At 34.1% G+C, this 15,894-nt stretch overlaps 5 protein-coding genes and 1 pseudogene across 6 annotated transcripts; 5 read left to right on the plus strand and 1 right to left on the minus strand.

Moving 5' to 3' along the window:
- The first annotated feature begins 1,553 nt into the window (after window positions 1-1,553).
- Window positions 1,554-3,411, plus strand: LOC145752570 (chondroitin sulfate synthase 3-like). Its single transcript, XM_082568875.1, has one exon. It carries the CDS (start codon window positions 1,628-1,630, stop codon window positions 3,077-3,079), a length of 1,452 nt encoding a protein of 483 aa, XP_082425001.1. The 5' UTR covers window positions 1,554-1,627; the 3' UTR covers window positions 3,080-3,411.
- A 214-nt stretch (window positions 3,412-3,625) lies between these two features.
- Window positions 3,626-5,529, plus strand: LOC145753289 (cysteine desulfurase-like). The gene has a single exon (XM_082569699.1). The coding sequence runs from the start codon at window positions 3,726-3,728 to the stop codon at window positions 5,100-5,102; it is 1,377 nt and encodes a 458-aa protein (XP_082425825.1). The 5' UTR covers window positions 3,626-3,725; the 3' UTR covers window positions 5,103-5,529.
- Window positions 5,529-7,351, plus strand: LOC145753287 (arylsulfatase G pseudogene; annotated as a pseudogene). Its single transcript, XR_014283843.1, has 2 exons — window positions 5,529-5,613; window positions 5,751-7,351. The product of XR_014283843.1 is annotated as an arylsulfatase G pseudogene (transcript).
- A 461-nt stretch (window positions 7,352-7,812) lies between these two features.
- Window positions 7,813-9,507, plus strand: LOC145753288 (arylsulfatase G-like). Its single transcript, XM_082569698.1, has one exon. It carries the CDS (start codon window positions 7,875-7,877, stop codon window positions 9,453-9,455), a length of 1,581 nt encoding a protein of 526 aa, XP_082425824.1. The 5' UTR covers window positions 7,813-7,874; the 3' UTR covers window positions 9,456-9,507.
- Window positions 9,508-9,777: 270 nt separating this feature from the next.
- On the plus strand, window positions 9,778-13,267 carry LOC145753290 (fumarylacetoacetase-like). The gene is made up of 11 exons (XM_082569700.1): window positions 9,778-9,954; window positions 10,099-10,206; window positions 10,404-10,525; window positions 10,783-10,923; window positions 11,181-11,331; window positions 11,411-11,510; window positions 11,607-11,813; window positions 12,166-12,212; window positions 12,290-12,391; window positions 12,619-12,736; window positions 12,859-13,267. Exons 1-11 carry the CDS (start codon window positions 9,868-9,870, stop codon window positions 12,930-12,932), a joined length of 1,257 nt encoding a protein of 418 aa, XP_082425826.1. The 5' UTR covers window positions 9,778-9,867; the 3' UTR covers window positions 12,933-13,267.
- Window positions 13,268-13,534: 267 nt separating this feature from the next.
- LOC145751858 (very long-chain specific acyl-CoA dehydrogenase, mitochondrial-like) lies at window positions 13,535-15,811 on the minus strand. Its single transcript, XM_082567978.1, has one exon. The coding sequence runs from the start codon at window positions 15,682-15,684 to the stop codon at window positions 13,810-13,812; it is 1,875 nt and encodes a 624-aa protein (XP_082424104.1). The 5' UTR covers window positions 15,685-15,811; the 3' UTR covers window positions 13,535-13,809.
- Window positions 15,812-15,894: the final 83 nt, after the last annotated feature.

The following is a 15,894-nucleotide window of genomic DNA, read 5'->3' on the forward strand; positions in this document are numbered from 1 at the left end:
ATCCGATTTGTACATTGGAAAGACCATCGGGGCTTATCTAAAAAAAATAGTTTGGTTTTTAAAATTCTTTTTTTACTGTTAGCTATAGTTTAATTATAGGTGCAGCCTAACAGGCAAGATTTGGTCTGCTGGATTTTAAGTTTGGTAGCTATAAATCTTGTGTAAAATTAAAATATTGTGAATTAATCCCTAATTTACCGGCATTACATATTAAATAACTTGGTAATTACATTTGGTGAAGTTTCTAGTCGGCTAGGTGACTTGATATGTTCCACGCTGTAGGCCGCAACTTCATTAAATATTTTTCGAACATATTCGGCTGAGTCTTCATCAGATTCAGAAGTTAAAGAAATCAAAGGAACAGGGTCAATGTTATTTTTACCAACTTTGGTATTTTTGCATCTTACTTCGAAAGTTGTATCTCCGATATAGCCACTGTCGTTAAGTACCGCGTTATTTATAAGATCCATGTGTGTTTTAAGCGGGCGACTAAGTGCTGAAACCTCAGGTATTAAGGTTTGGTCAAGTAATTTTGACCTACGTCGTGCCTTGTAAGGTGTACTTTGATGTTTTGGCTTTGTAAGCATCACATCGCCGGTTTGAAAATTAGCCTTTAAATTTGAGGAACATTTTTGTGCAATGTGGTCGTCTTTTACATATATATCAGGTTTGGGACGAATAACACCTTTGCTTACTACTGCTCTTTTCTTTTTGTGAAAGTTTCGAAACTTAGCTGTGAATTGTATCTTATCAGGTTTAAGCTTTTTCTGTTTATTTCTCTGGTACCTTTTTTCAAGGTTGCGAATTCGGTTTATAATTTTTATTGCACTTTGCAATTGATCTAGTTCACCTTTACGGGTTTTCTAAAAAAAAAACATTAAACAGTCAATAGGGCTAAGAGTTAGTAATATACTGTACAGTTTAGGCTACACATTTTTAAGCCTAGGCTACCTTTATTAGCTTTAGATGTCGTTTTCGTTTTGCATGTAAAACAAACATAACTACAGCTGATAGAATTGCACAAATTGTCAAGTAATGGCATTTAAAGCATACAAACTCTTGACCAAACTTTATCAAAGCCTTGGCTAAGTTACGAGCGTATTTTTCGATAGGCTGCAGTAATAAGTTATTCTCTATAAAATTAACCTTTCCGTCAAAAGGTAGCGTTAAAATGCAAGTTAAAGCAAACAATATAAGTATCTTGAATGGGAATATCAGTTTACCCATTTCGCTTTTAGTAAATTTTATATGGCAAAAGTAATGTTTACCTTTTGCTTATGTTGCATAGCAACGTTACGCGCTGTTTTGGCAAGAGTTGTGACGATATAAAAGGGGTAAAAACGTCATGATTGTAAAAAAATTTAGTAATTTTGCGTAGACCGACGCTTATTACATTTCTTACCCGGTTAACATGCCAAAACATCTTTAAATTCTTTTGGGTGAAGTTGTGTCACTATGACGCAATTTATGTTACTGGCGTGATGTTAAAGTTTTTTCCACCTTGCTCGAGTCCTTCTAATTTGCAAAAACGATAGCCGTTTGCGCAGCGTTTGTTTACGAAACAACGTGTTTCACTGTGATTAAAATTTTGTTGTTGCGTTGTTCGGTGCTTTTAAAAATTAACACCATGTTGTCGACAGTAAAGACGATGCTTTTTTCGAATACTTACCTTAATTATCAGTTTATTTTATCTGTAGCAGTCGGTTGGTTTATTATCGGCAAATTTTTGAACAGCGACATTTTGGAATCAACCGGAATTCGCAGCCAATGTGTTTGCCCAGAAATAGATTGTCGCCCGTGTCCGCAACTTTCGGACCTTGTCGATGACCAACAATCAATAAACGCGAAAAACGAGAAGTTATCGTCGGGATATTATAGATCTTATCGTTACAAACCACTGTCGCATAAATTTGCTAATACGAATCGTTGGCGATTGTTAACCGAAAAACACCATTATGAAATGATAAACCAGGAACCGAGGATTGGGTTAAATGGTATGTGGAGAATAGAAGTGAATGACATTAAAAAGCAAGCTCAGAGTTTTATTGAAAAGGAGGATCAGATCAAAAAAACAACAACGGGAAAAATGAAGATGAAAAAAGTTCACCGACACATTGACCCTTTTCATGGAATTACGTATCTTGTTAATTACGACGAGGATAAATCGAACGAAAATATTGAACATACGTCAGTTGAAATGTTAAGGCCTTACATACAAGGCAAACCAAAGCTTGTTGACATTACATATGAATCTGGCCAAGAAATGATCAATATTATTTCGCCTTTATCAAAAGTAACAGAGCGCTTTGACATGTTTTTAAGTCGCTATGAAACACATGTTTTAGGGGATGATGGTTTTAAGTCTGGTCCAGTTCGTATTTTATTTGTCGTGTTTAAACCAGAAGAATCAAAATCAGATGACTCTGTAGCTCATGCCATTGCAGTTCTCGATAAATTCAAAGCCCGAAACCCAAATGCTTTGGTTGAATATGTTTTCACAACAGGAGAATTTAGTCGTGCTGTAGGTTTACACACTGGAGTAATGCAAACCAACAATGATGAAATTGTTTTATTTCTCGATGTGGACTTAAGTATTGGGCCCGATTTTTTAAATCGAGTGAGAAGAAATTGCATCCAAAATCAGCAGGTCATATTTCCAATCATGTTCTCACAATATGACCCCGAAATAATGGACGCTGCAGCTTCTGTGAACCCCCAATTTAAAGCATTAACTGAAAATAAAATGGCAATTAACAAAGAGACAGGGTTTTGGATTTATTATGCATTTGGTGTAGCTGCAATGTATAAAAGCGATTACTTAAAAGTGGGAGGCTTTCGACTTGACATAAAGGGTTGGGGAGGCGAAGATGTGGATTTATTTAAAAAAATGATCGCAGATCCGGATCTGGATGTGATGTCCATGGTAGATCCCGATCTTGTTCATATCTATCACAAGCGAGGTTGTGATGTTAAGTTAGCACCCGACCAATATGCAATGTGTGTCGGGGCATGGGCAGAAACACTTGGCTCCCAAATGGAAGTGGCCACTATGTATCTACATAGCCACGAAAATAATTAATTCCTGGCAAATTTTAAAGTTTTTTTGAACTGTTTTTTTGATTAATTTTTGTCTTAATATTTTTTTTATTTTTAAATTACTTTGCGTAGCTGCCATTGTACTATAAAAAGTTTGGTTTTGTTTTGATGTAAACATATATAAAATTGTTTTTATTTAAAGTAATTCCGAATACTTATGTACTAAGAGTGTAACTCATTTGTCTTTGCAATTAATATTTTTTATACTCGTAACTTATTGAACTAAATTATTGTGCATTTATTTTTATTTGTTATTTAATTTGGTAATTATTCATTGTATGGTTTTATTCTCAAGTGCATTCTTACTAAATAATCGCAATGTTGTATCAAAAATGTTTGTTTTATATATTTAGGTGGTATATATATTTATATTGTGCTGTAATTATAATTTTTATTTAATCTGTGCCTTTATTTTATTGTTATTCATTTATTAGCTTTTATATATATGTATAAGTTATAGTTTTCATCCTACAATCATTATTATCATTTTTCATCATTTATTTACACATCATTATGTTTTCAGATTGATTGTAATAAGGATATTTGAAACTAGTGTAAAAAATAGAATAGGCCATCAACTATAAGTTATAAGATTTTTTTTTGGGATCACATTTTGTAAATTATAAAAAATGAATTTTTTAAAATCAACCGGAACGTTTATGATACCGAGAATAAGACAAATACAATGCAGCAGAATTTTACAGGCAAGAACCCTTAACTGTGCAACCCCAAACTTTACTGACAAATCTGTTGCTCAAGCAACAATTGATAAAGGGCATTTAGACTGGAAACAAGATCAAAGACCTGCATACATGGACATGCAAGCTACCTCACCACTAGATCCCAGAGTCCTTGACCAAATGATGCCGTTTTCTGTAAGTTACTATGGTAACCCACATAGTCGGACGCATGCTTATGGCTGGCAGGTTGAGGATAAAGTCGAGATTGCACGGAAACAAGTGGCAAGCTTAATTAAGGCCGATCCTAGAGAAATAATATTTACAAGTGGGGCGACTGAGTCGAATAACATTTCAGTAAAAGGTGTTGCTCGATTTTATGCATCAAAAAAACGACATGTTATCACATCTCAAATCGAACACAAATGTGTATTAGACTCTTGTAGAACATTGGAAAATGATGGATTTAAGGTGACCTATTTACCTGTCCAAACCAATGGGTTAGTTGACCTGAAAGAACTAGAAAACGCAATACAACCTGATACAGCACTGGTATCAATCATGGCTGTTAACAACGAAATTGGGGTACTTCAACCAATTGCTGATATTGGTGCAATGTGTAGAAAACACAAAGTCTTTTATCACACTGATGCAGCTCAAGCTGTTGGAAAAATTCCAATTGATGTTAATGAAATGAAAATTGATCTTATGTCGATCAGCGGGCATAAATTGTACGGACCTAAAGGAGTTGGAGCTCTTTATCTTAGACGGAGACCGAGAGTAAGGGTCGAGCCAATGCAAAGTGGAGGAGGACAAGAGAGGGGTATAAGAAGCGGGACTGTTCCTGGACCTCTTGTGATTGGTCTTGGAGCTGCTTGTGAGGTGTGTGAAGAGGACATGGAGTTTGATCACATCCACATTAAAATGCTGTCAGATCGATTGGTGGAAAAAATCACTTCTTCACTATCCGGTGTTATCCAAAATGGTCACCCAGCTACAAACTACCCAGGATGTGTTAATTTATCGTTTTCCCATGTTGAGGGAGAAAGCTTGTTAATGGCTCTTAAGGAGTTGGCTTTATCCTCCGGAAGCGCATGTACATCAGCATCTCTGGAGCCTTCCTATGTTTTAAGAGCCACTGGATCAGACGATGTTCTTGCACACTCCTCCATCAGATTTGGTATCGGAAGATTTACGACTGTCGAGGAAGTGGACTACACAGCTGATCGAGTGATCACAGAAGTCAACAAATTAAGAGACTTGAGTCCCTTGTGGGAAATGGAACAAGAAGGAATCGACCTTTCGAAAATTAGTTGGACTCAGCACTGAAATTGTAAAATGAAATTGTAAAAAAATTTAAACAGGCCTGGTGGCATTTGTATTATATCTTCATTGGATTTATTTGCTTTTTGGATGCGCATTGACACCAATGATTATAAAAAAATTTGTGAAAAACATTTAGAAATTAAATAGGCTACCAATGCCTAAAAATCACTTCAGATATTCAAGAAGTGTAGTACTGCAACAATAATTAAAAACTATAAACAACTTTTTTAATTTTTGTTTGTAATTAAGTTCTTCGTGTACTCCTTTGTACACTGCTAATCTACTTCAACTGATTTGTACAAATAACAATCATATGAATACACATAGTAACCGAAAAATATTGCTAATGTTCACCATAAAAATTTCTATATAAATTTTTGATTTTTAAAATGGTTATGTTAATTTAGTTAACGGTTATTGTATATTATAGGTCAAATAGGTAGGTTTTAAAAACTAAGTGTATTAAAAGTAGGAAAATATTTGTAGTTATATTGGATCGCCAATATTTTACTTGGTAAGTTAGTAAAAATTTGTTGTAAAGTACAAGTTTTTTAAATTTTACAGTAATTACTTATTTTTCATGTAACAAATAATTTTCAAATTAAAAACACAAATTTACAAACTCATTTAAACCTTTTTTTAACTTTTTAGTTGCTAACTTGAAAATGAAGGGTGCATTGGTATATTTATTTTTTATGATCTCTTTGTTGGAAAAGGCAATATGTAAATATGAAAGACCAAATTATGTGATAATGGTTGCCGACGATATTGGATGGGGTGATTTCGGGGCCAATTGGGCCCCAAACAAGGATGTTACCCCAAACCTCAATAACCTGGCTCTATTAGGTTTACGGTTTACTAATTTTCACTCTGGAGCATCTAGTAGTTCAGCTAGCCGTGCTTCCCTGCTTACAGGAAGACTGGGGCTACGGACAGGGGTTGTGAAAGACTTTACCCCCAAATCAAGAGGAGGGTTACCCCTAAATGAGACCACAATTGCAGAAGTCCTAAAGGAAAACGGATATCATACGGGGATGATTGGAAACTGGCATTTAGGAATAACGCCCCCATATCACCCAAGGTCTCGAGGTTTTGATTTCTACTATGGAATTCCCTACAGTAATGACATGGGCTGTTTGGATGAGTTTGCATATGATTTACCTGAGTGTAAAACTTGCCCGAAAAAGGAGTTTCATTGGGGAAAAAATATGAAAAAGACAGCTGCTTGCAAGGAATATGAAAGTGCTGTTCCATTGTATAAGGATTATGACATTATTGAGCAACCTGTTGATTTAGTGAATCTTCCTGAAAAGTATGCATCAAATGCAATACACTTTATTGAAACCGCCGTAAAAATTAAGAAACCTTTTTTACTGTACATCGCCTTTAGTCACATGCATGTTCCATTAGTACGTGCAAAAAAATTTACCAATGCAACAAATGTTAAAACAGTTTATGCTGATGCCTTGCATGAAATGGACGACATTATTGGCCGAATAGTTCGAGCCCTTATAAAACATGAGGTATTTGACAACACGATGACATGGTTTACTGGCGGCAATGGACCCTGGTCTGCAAAGTGTGAGTTCAGTGGCAGTCAGGGACCGTTTCTTGGTTCCTGGTTAAAAAATAAATTTGGAGGAGGCTCTACGGCTAAGTACACCACCTGGGAGGCAGGACATCGTGTCCCCACAGTTGTAACTTGGCCGAAGAGCGTGCCTAGAAATGTTACAAACAAGGAACTGAATTCGATTCTTGATATTTTTCCAACAATTCTAAGATTTGCTCGAATCGAATTGCCTACCAACCGAAAATTTGACGGAGAATTTTTACAATTATCTTCATCATCCAATCCACTACCACCGCGATGGTTTTTTTTGTTTTATCCGAATAGTGGAAGCGAAGGAACAATGGGAGCAATTGATGCAGCCGGAATGAATGAATACAAGCTGATCTGGAGAACAGGTGGAAACGGAGCAAAAGACTGTGGGGGCAAAGTGGCCCCCCTTCAAGAGCATGACCCCCTCTTGGTTTTTAACTTGATGAAGGATCCAGCTGAAAGTACACCACTAACAGAGAAAACAGATTACCGTGTAAACCTTCTTGTTAGTTCTGCCAATCAAGAAAAAAAACAATTACTTCTCGATATTGAGAATGATAACACAACGGTTGCTGATTATTCAGAGACTCCATACGCTGAACCCTGTTGCAATCCAAACAGGTTTTACTGTCGCTGCAAAAAAGACTGAACATTACGAATTCTGTTATTTAAAAATACAGTTTTCTTACATTTTGCCAAACATGCGCTCAGCGACTTTTTATATATAATTCTATTGCAAAAAAGTTCAACTTTGTAAATTTTTTCAAGATTTATGCTTTGGCATAATTTAGTGTGATATGTTATATTGTGTATTATTACCTTTAGTATGTACAATAGTTTTTTTTCAAAAAAAGATCAAATTAAACATACATTTGTTATTTTAGTCTGTTTTTATATATTTTTACAGTTCAATGTTTACTTTGTGCAATTAGTAGCAATATATTCTTGTTTACAACGTTTCTTGCCGAATCAGATTTTCATTAATTTTTTACTTTTCATAAAATTCTGTGAACCTGAATACGAAGTATTATTTTATTATTTTTTTTAATCATATACACATATGTACTACGCTGTCATTCATATTTTTATTATCGTTATATTGCAATTTTTATTAAATGGTGTTACTGTACATTTTGCAGGTTATAATAATGATATATCACTGGACTTAGGTAACAATGAAATATAAATGCGTATATGTGTTCTTTATAATACTTTTGTTTGACAAAACACTTTCTAAAGACGATAGACCAAATTTTGTAATATTTTTTGCTGATGACATTGGATGGGGTGATTTTGGGGCCAATTGGGCCCCAAACAAAGACGTTACCCCTAATCTTAACGAAATGGCCGAAGAAGGTTTAAGATTGACTAATTTTCACTCTGCAGCATCTGTATGTACCCCAAGTCGTGCTTCACTGCTTACAGGAAGACTGGGGCTACGGACAGGGGTTGTGAAAAATTTTATTCCTGAATCGAATGGTGGGTTACCCCTAAATGAGACCACAATTGCAGAAGTCTTAAATAAAAATGGATACAACACTGGGATGATTGGAAAATGGCATTTAGGAATGACCCACCTATACCACCCAAGGTCCCGTGGGTTCGATTTCTACTACGGGCTTCCCTACAGTAATGACATGGGCTGTTTAGATGAGTTTGCGTACAACTTACCCGAGTGTAAAACTTGCCCGAAAAAGGTGTTTAATTGGGGAAAAAATATGAAAAAAGCTGTTGTTTGTCGGAATAATGATGTTGCTGTTCCACTATATGAAGACTACAACATTATTGAGCAACCTGTTGATTTAATTAACCTTGCTGATAAATATGCATTGAATGCTGTAAACTTTATTGAAAACTCAGTGAAAAATCAAAAACCTTTTTTACTCTACATAGCCTTTGCTCACATGCATGCTCCGTTAGCCCATGCCTCCAGATTTACCAACTCAACAAATGTTAAAACTGTTTATGCCGACACTCTTCATGAAATGGACGATGTTATTGGCCGCGTAGTTAAAACACTTAAAGTAAATAACCTATTTGACAATACTTTGACATGGTTTACTGGCGACAATGGACCCTGGGTTGAAAAATGTCAGTTTGCTGGAAGTCAGGGACCGTTTCTTGGATCCTGGTTAAAGGGAAACTTTGGAGGGGGGTCTACAGCGAAGACGACCACTTGGGAAGCAGGACATCGAGAGCCCACAGTTCTGACTTGGCCGAAATATGTCACTCCAAATCAAACAAGTGATGCTCTTACTTCAGCTCTCGATGTTTTTCCAACGATTCTATCAGCTGCTGGAGTTAATTTGCCTTTAAATCGGCACTTTGACGGAATCGATTTAAACTTGTTTATTAAAAGTGGAACCCAAGTTGCTAATGAAGTTTTGTATCATCCCAATAGTGGAGGTGGAGGAATTATTGGTGAGATTGACACTCTTAGATTGGGAAGTTACAAAGTGTTTTGGAAAACAGGTGGAATTAGAGGTCAAGATTGCGGGGGTAAAGTGGCCCCTCTCCAAGATCATGATCCCCCTTTGGTTTTTAATGTGAAAAAGGACCCAGCAGAGAGTACAGCACTAACAAAGAATACTGAACCAAACATTGATGAGATTATCGCTCACGCGATCAAACTTCGAGAAGATTTACTCCTTGATATTAAGCATGACAACACATCAGTTGTTGACTATTCAACTTCTTCAGCCTCTAAACCTTGTTGTGACCCCAATGTGTTTTACTGTCGGTGCAAAAAAGACTGAATTTACCTTCTTATCTTTAAAATGCAGCTTTAAGAATTTGCCTTTATAATCATGTGCAGTATTTTCAATCCCACAGCTTATTTTGTTAGGTTTATTATCTTTCATTATCACTGACTTTATAAAATAAGGTTATATGCAGTAAGTTATTTTAATTTTTTTTTGTAAGTTTACTGAATTTATTATCAGTTTGTTTCTTATAAAGAGACTAGGCTATTGTAAAATCATAAAAACATAATTTTTTTTTGTTTAAAAATTATTAGTACTATTGTGGTTTTCTTCACCTACTTATACTTGTAATAATTAATTATGCTATTGTTCACTGTTTAGTTATGCTATTGTTCACTGTATAACTGTACTTTTTTAATTAATTATTCATTTTTTATCCAGGCAATAATTAAGGTACTATAATTTTATGATCATGTCTTTTATAAATGTTCCCGAAAACTGTGATTTCTCCTTTCAAAACTTACCTTATGGAGTCTTTTCTACTGCTTCAAATGTAAGTATTGATAGTTAAACTAAAAATTCATAAATTTTTTTTACTAGTTATTTTTTTATTTTGTGTATATATAATCTATTTTGAAATGAATATTTGAATGAATATAAGAAATAAGCGTTAGAATTAAGTTGGTTAATATTTTAGGCAAATCCGAGGATAGGAGTAGCAATTGGTGACCAAATTCTCTCACTGTCTGTTGTAAAACATCTTTTCACTGGACCTAAATTAACCAACTCCAATGTTTTTGATGAGGTAGAATTTAGTATTTTGTTTATTGATAATTAATGTATTTAACTATTTAAAGGGTTGAAAATATTTTACAAAAAAAGTTGTATTTTAATTTTATAAACTAATGCTGTATTTCTATTGCTATATAAAAAAGCTTTACCGAAGTCGACAAAATAAATAAATGGCCAACACAATTCTATAATAAAATAATTTTTGTACAGTCAACATTGAACGCCTTTATGGCATTGGGAAAGGATGCCTGGAAAGAAGCAAGGTCAACATTGCAAAAAATTCTTAGTTCAGACAATCCTGTTCTTAGAGATGATGCTGCTCTTAGAAAAAGGTTTAAATTGTTTTTGAATAAACAAATTAATTTTTTTTATATAAAAATAAAAAAACTATTTTAAAAAGTGTTAGCATTATTTTTTTAATGTATACCCCTTCTTCATTTTATATAATTGTCTTTCAAAAAAACTGCACAACTTTATTTATTTTGACCACAATTAACATCAAATTAATTTTAGTTAAAAATGTTTTCTTAAAAGTCGGCACAGAAAAAACCTTTATCATTTTTTTACTACCAAAAATGATTATTTTCAGTGCGTTTGTGAGTCAGTGTGATGCTACTATGCATTTACCAGTTAAGATTGGAGATTACACCGACTTCTATTCTTCAATCCATCATGCGACTAATGTTGGAACAATGTTCAGAGGAAAAGAAAATGCTCTCATGCCAAACTGGTAAACTTAATTTGTCAATTTGTAAAGTTGGTTTATGATAAATAGATATATTTTTTGCAATTTTATACAGTATACATTAAATTGCAGTATTAATATTTAAAGTAACTGTTTATAATTTTAGAAGAATTTTTTTTTAATTAGATGATACCATTATTTAAACAGTTTTCAATTAATTTTTTCATTTTAATTAATTTTTTGATTATTTTATTTTACTTTTTTCGGACAAAAATTATAAATAAAATATTTAAATTAATCAGGAAGCACATTCCAGTCGGTTACCATGGTCGAGCTTCATCGATTGTAGTCTCTGGTACCCCGATTCGCAGACCCTGTGGTCAAACTCGTCCAAATGATACAGCTCCCCCGGTGTTTGGACCTTGTCGGTTAATGGATTTCGAACTCGAAATGGTAATTTAATTTGAACAACTTTTTTATAAAATTTTAACAAGATTTTAAGTTTTTAACTTAAATTTTTTTTTTTTTTTAGGGATTTTTTGTTGGACCCAGTAACGAACTTGGTGAGAGAATTAATGTGAAAAAGGCTGGTGACCACATTTTTGGAATGGTGTTGGTTAACGATTGGTCTGGTAAATAAACCATTAAGATTACCATTAATTTGCGAAAATAAATCTATTACTGTCATCTAGTAAAATGAACAATTTTTCTGTTTATTTTCATTTTAGCAAGAGACATACAAAAATGGGAGTACGTGCCACTCGGTCCATTCCTTGGTAAGAGTTTTGGCACCACTATTTCACCATGGGTGGTCACCATGGATGCATTGGAACCATTTATTGTACCAAACATGCACCATGATGTTGAGATTCTTGATTACTTGAAACACGACGACGATTATAATTTTGATATCAACATCTCAGTTGCTATTCAAGGTAGGTTACATAAAAAATATGGTGCTTCTAATTTTAGTGTATCTTTAAAAACAATGATATTCTTTGTGTGATATTGAATATTTTTAAAATTGTCTAATAAATATTTTGCTCTGCTAATATTGCTCACAAGTTCTAAGTTAAAATAGGTATGTTTATGCATGCAGTAGGATTTAAACTTAAGGCTTCGGTAACCCACTTAACAATACCAATGTGTTGGTTGTAAAAAAAATTTATTTACAGAATGTTAAATGGTGTAAAAATGTTGTTTCGAATTAATTTTATTTTCAGTTAGATTTGCAATGTAGATGTTAATAGATTTAAGATTTCTGTCTAATTTTTCTACTTTTTTTAGGAGAAGGTATGAAGGCTCCGGGAGTTGTTTGCAAATCAAACTACAAGGTAAACTTAAAAAAAAAATTGATTTTCTGAATTCTAACTTATTATAATCCGGCCATTAATATTTACTTGTGTTGCAGTATATGTACTGGACAATGAAGCAGCAGTTGGCCCATCACACTGTAAATGGATGCAACTCACAAACTGGAGATATGTATGCTTCAGGAACTATTAGTGGAGAGGTAAGTAACTTTTAAAATTATTTAAGCTTTAATCAACAACAATGAACATCCACAGAAAAGTTTGCAAATTTAAAAATTGCTTAATTTCCAACTTGCTAGTTCTTACCTGACAGTATTTATCAGGTTTATATTTTCTGTTTTTAGCACCAAAGTTTAAATTTTGGTGCCTTTTTAATTTTTTTAATTCTATTTATGGTCATTTCGTTTAACTATTTTTTTCTCTTAAGGATTCTAGTAGTTTTGGAAGCTTGCTTGAGTTATGTTGGAAGGGAACAAAGGAAGTGGATCTGGGTGATGGAAATACCAGAAAGTTTCTGAAAGATGGAGATACTGTGATCTTGTCAGGTAATAAAGTGTTTATATTTTAAACAACATATCTTATATTTTGATCCGTATCAAAATAACCAAATGGTAAGTTATAAAGGGCAATATAAATCTAAAAAAGGATTTTGGATTTTGTTTTTTAGGATTTTGTCAAGGAAAAGGATTTAGAGTTGGATTTGGAAAATGTGAGGGCAAACTTTTGCCTGTCAAAAATTAGAAGTTTGTTTGACTGAAGCAGAGAATATGTTGATAAGTTTTTTGATTGCTGTGCTTTAGTTTGTAGTATATTATTTAAAAATGTTTTCCACCATATTTGTATGTTCACCTATTTGATGCACTATTAACTCATAAAATTATGCCTATACTAAAATTTTATTTGTGACTTGCCTATTTAAAAAGTTTTGAGTTTTTAAAAATTTATTTATTAAGATACACAATTGCCTGTGAGTTGCCATTTTTTAACATGAGATTGTTCCATATTTTATTAATTTGATCATGCCAATTTTTTATCAAAATCTTTGAACTGTTATGTTAATAAATTCATAGACACGATTACTTCAATATTGCATAGAGAGATGCAAGTTTTAGATTTGTTTTTCCATTATGTTAAAAGGCCTTGGAGTAAAGAGCTTTGGCCAAAAACTATAAACTGGTCATCATAAGGTTTAAATCTTAATTCTGCACACTAATATTACACAATACACAGCACGTCATTTAAACACCTTACACTCAAAAAAACTCTTAAACCTATAAAACAGTCTCTTAGATTAGTAATATTAGATTTTAAAAACACATTAATTAATTTGAGATAACGCTGTATTTAACTTTACATAACACATACATTTTATTTAAATAATAATTTACTTGAAACAAACAAAAAAATATTACAGTAAAGATTGGTTATGAAGTTTATAATGTGACACTGTAAATGGAACAGCACATTTAAGTTGAATAGTGAACATAAAAAAAAACAAATTTGAACTTAAATGCATTCTATTTCAATACGAAAAATAAACAAATTACTTACTGTAAATAAAATAACAAATTTATATGTACAAAAAATAGAAAATAATAACAGCAAATTAATTTATACTTTAACATTCAAGGCCAAGAGGGTGACTTTGATTTGGGCCATCATTTTCAACAACTCGGTTAGAAATCTGGCTCATTCGATCAAAAGATTTTAATGCAGTTTTGTCGGTCAAATCTGACAAGTTATCGTTGACGCGTCGTACCGCTTGTGAACACCAGACATTGCACATTTGGGCTTCGTGCTTTGCTGCAGGGGCATTTTTGTTGAGGGCTTGAGTCGCACGACTTATCACTGCCACCATGGCAAAAATATCTATTGCTGCATTTGCAATTCGGTTTTGAAGATATTGTTCGTCGATAAAAGACTTTCCGTATTTCACAGCTACATCTTCGATCGCTATACCGAATTTCATAATTGAATTTGATGCCAAAGCTGCAGATTGAGCTACATCAGAGTGAGCATGTGATCCAAAAGAAGGAGCCCCAGACTTTAAGACCCTCTTTTGTAAGTACCCACTACTAAAACTCATCAAAGTGCCTAAGTTAGTTAGTGGGGACTTCATTGCTTTTGACATTTGGGAGAGTTCTTTTCCAGCATGCTGCATACCAGTTAAGGCTACGAATAGACGGAGAATGTCATTTGTGCCTTCAAAAATTCGGAAAATTCTTAAATCACGAAGTACACGTTCGGCACCACATTCCTTCATGTAGCCCATCCCACCTAAAATTTGTATGCATTCATCAGTTACATGCCATGCTGCTTCAGAGGCAAATATTTTACTTATAGCAGCTTCAAGTTGAAAATCCTCGTAACCAGCATCCATATTTCCACACACAATATAGGCCATTGATTCGGTTACGTAATGCAAGATGGACATTTGTGCAATTTTTTCCTGAATAGCACCATATTGGTAAAGCTTAGACCCAAACTGTGTTCTATTCTTGGCGTGATCGACAGCTTTTTCTATCATAGATCGCATAGTACCAGACAAGGCTCCCGCCATTCCAAATCGACCATTATTTAAAATGTGCATCGCAATTTTGAACCCATCACCTTCTTTTCCAAGCATATTTTCGACAGGGATTTTAACATCTTCAAAGTGAACCTCGGCAGTGTTGGAGGCTTTGATTCCCATTTTGTTTTCAGGAGGACCGCTTGTTACTCCTCCGAAACCACGCTCAACAATGAAAGCTGATATTTTATCCTTGACGGTTCCGTCTGGCCCTGTAACGGGCGTTTGCGCAAAAACAGTAAAAATTTCTGCTATTCCACCATTGCTGATCCAGATTTTTCCTCCGTTCATGATGTAAAATTTCCCACATTTACTTTTAACGGCTTTGGTTTGAATCGAAGCTGCATCAGAGCCACTTGAAGGCTCTGTGAGACAAAAAGCAGCCAACTTTTCACCAGTAGCCACAGTTGGAAGATACTTCTTCTTTTGCTCAGGAGTTCCACGAAGTAAAATCCCTTTGAACCCGATAGATTGATGGGCCCCAAGAGCAATTCCAACTCCAAGATCATATCTTCCTACAATTTCAACTAATCTTGCATATTGAGTGTTTGATAGACCTAGTCCATTTAAGTCCTCTGGGACTTGTAACCCGAAAGCCCCCATTTCTTTAAGACCTTTCATTGTATGGTCTTCTACTTTGGCCAGTTCGTCATTTTTTGCCGCATCGTTAACCTCCGTCATAAACTTTTCTAATGGGTCAACCAGTGCCTCAACAAACTCCAACTGATCCGGGGTAATTGCATTCGGAAAGGGTAAAACCTGTTTTGTCTCCAAACGACCACGAAACAAATTCTTGACAAACGAACTAGATTCTGTTGAACTATCGCTGCTCATGCAAGGCTGCGAGCAGACGGCCAAAGGTTTTAAATTTCTTGCTTGTTGTAACAAATGAAGTTGGGAACGTTGAACTACAAACTTCCACATACTTTAAACTTATGTATAAAAAAATAAATAACTACTAAACCTAAATAAGATTATTTAATAGCACAGTGTTGAAGGTTATTTTTAGAAATTAAGGACCTATTATATTTGTGAACGTGAGATGCTTGGTTGTTTTATTGACGTAAATTATGAGAAAGACGAAATGTGATGGACTTTGATCTTTTTAAAATTCCATTTAAAAATAAACAATTG

Source organism: Corella eumyota, chromosome 5 (assembly GCF_963082875.1).
Source record: "Corella eumyota chromosome 5, kaCorEumy4.1, whole genome shotgun sequence".
Taxonomy (NCBI): domain Eukaryota; kingdom Metazoa; phylum Chordata; class Ascidiacea; order Phlebobranchia; family Corellidae; genus Corella; species Corella eumyota.

Bases quoted from the DNA above. Each gene is read 5' to 3' on its own strand.
- LOC145752570 (XM_082568875.1), top strand. From the start codon at position 1,628: ATGTTGTCGACAGTAAAGACGATGCTTTTTTCGAATACTTACCTTAAT.
- LOC145753289 (XM_082569699.1), top strand. From the start codon at position 3,726: ATGAATTTTTTAAAATCAACCGGAACGTTTATGATACCGAGAATAAGA.
- LOC145753288 (XM_082569698.1), top strand. From the start codon at position 7,875: ATGAAATATAAATGCGTATATGTGTTCTTTATAATACTTTTGTTTGAC.
- LOC145753290 (XM_082569700.1), top strand. From the start codon at position 9,868: ATGATCATGTCTTTTATAAATGTTCCCGAAAACTGTGATTTCTCCTTT. The intron at 9,955-10,098 runs GTAAGTATTGAT...TTAATATTTTAG, and splicing joins TCTTTTCTACTGCTTCAAAT to GCAAATCCGAGGATAGGAGT. The intron at 11,814-12,165 runs GTAGGTTACATA...TACTTTTTTTAG, and splicing joins CATCTCAGTTGCTATTCAAG to GAGAAGGTATGAAGGCTCCG.
- LOC145751858 (XM_082567978.1), bottom strand. From the start codon at position 15,684: ATGTGGAAGTTTGTAGTTCAACGTTCCCAACTTCATTTGTTACAACAA.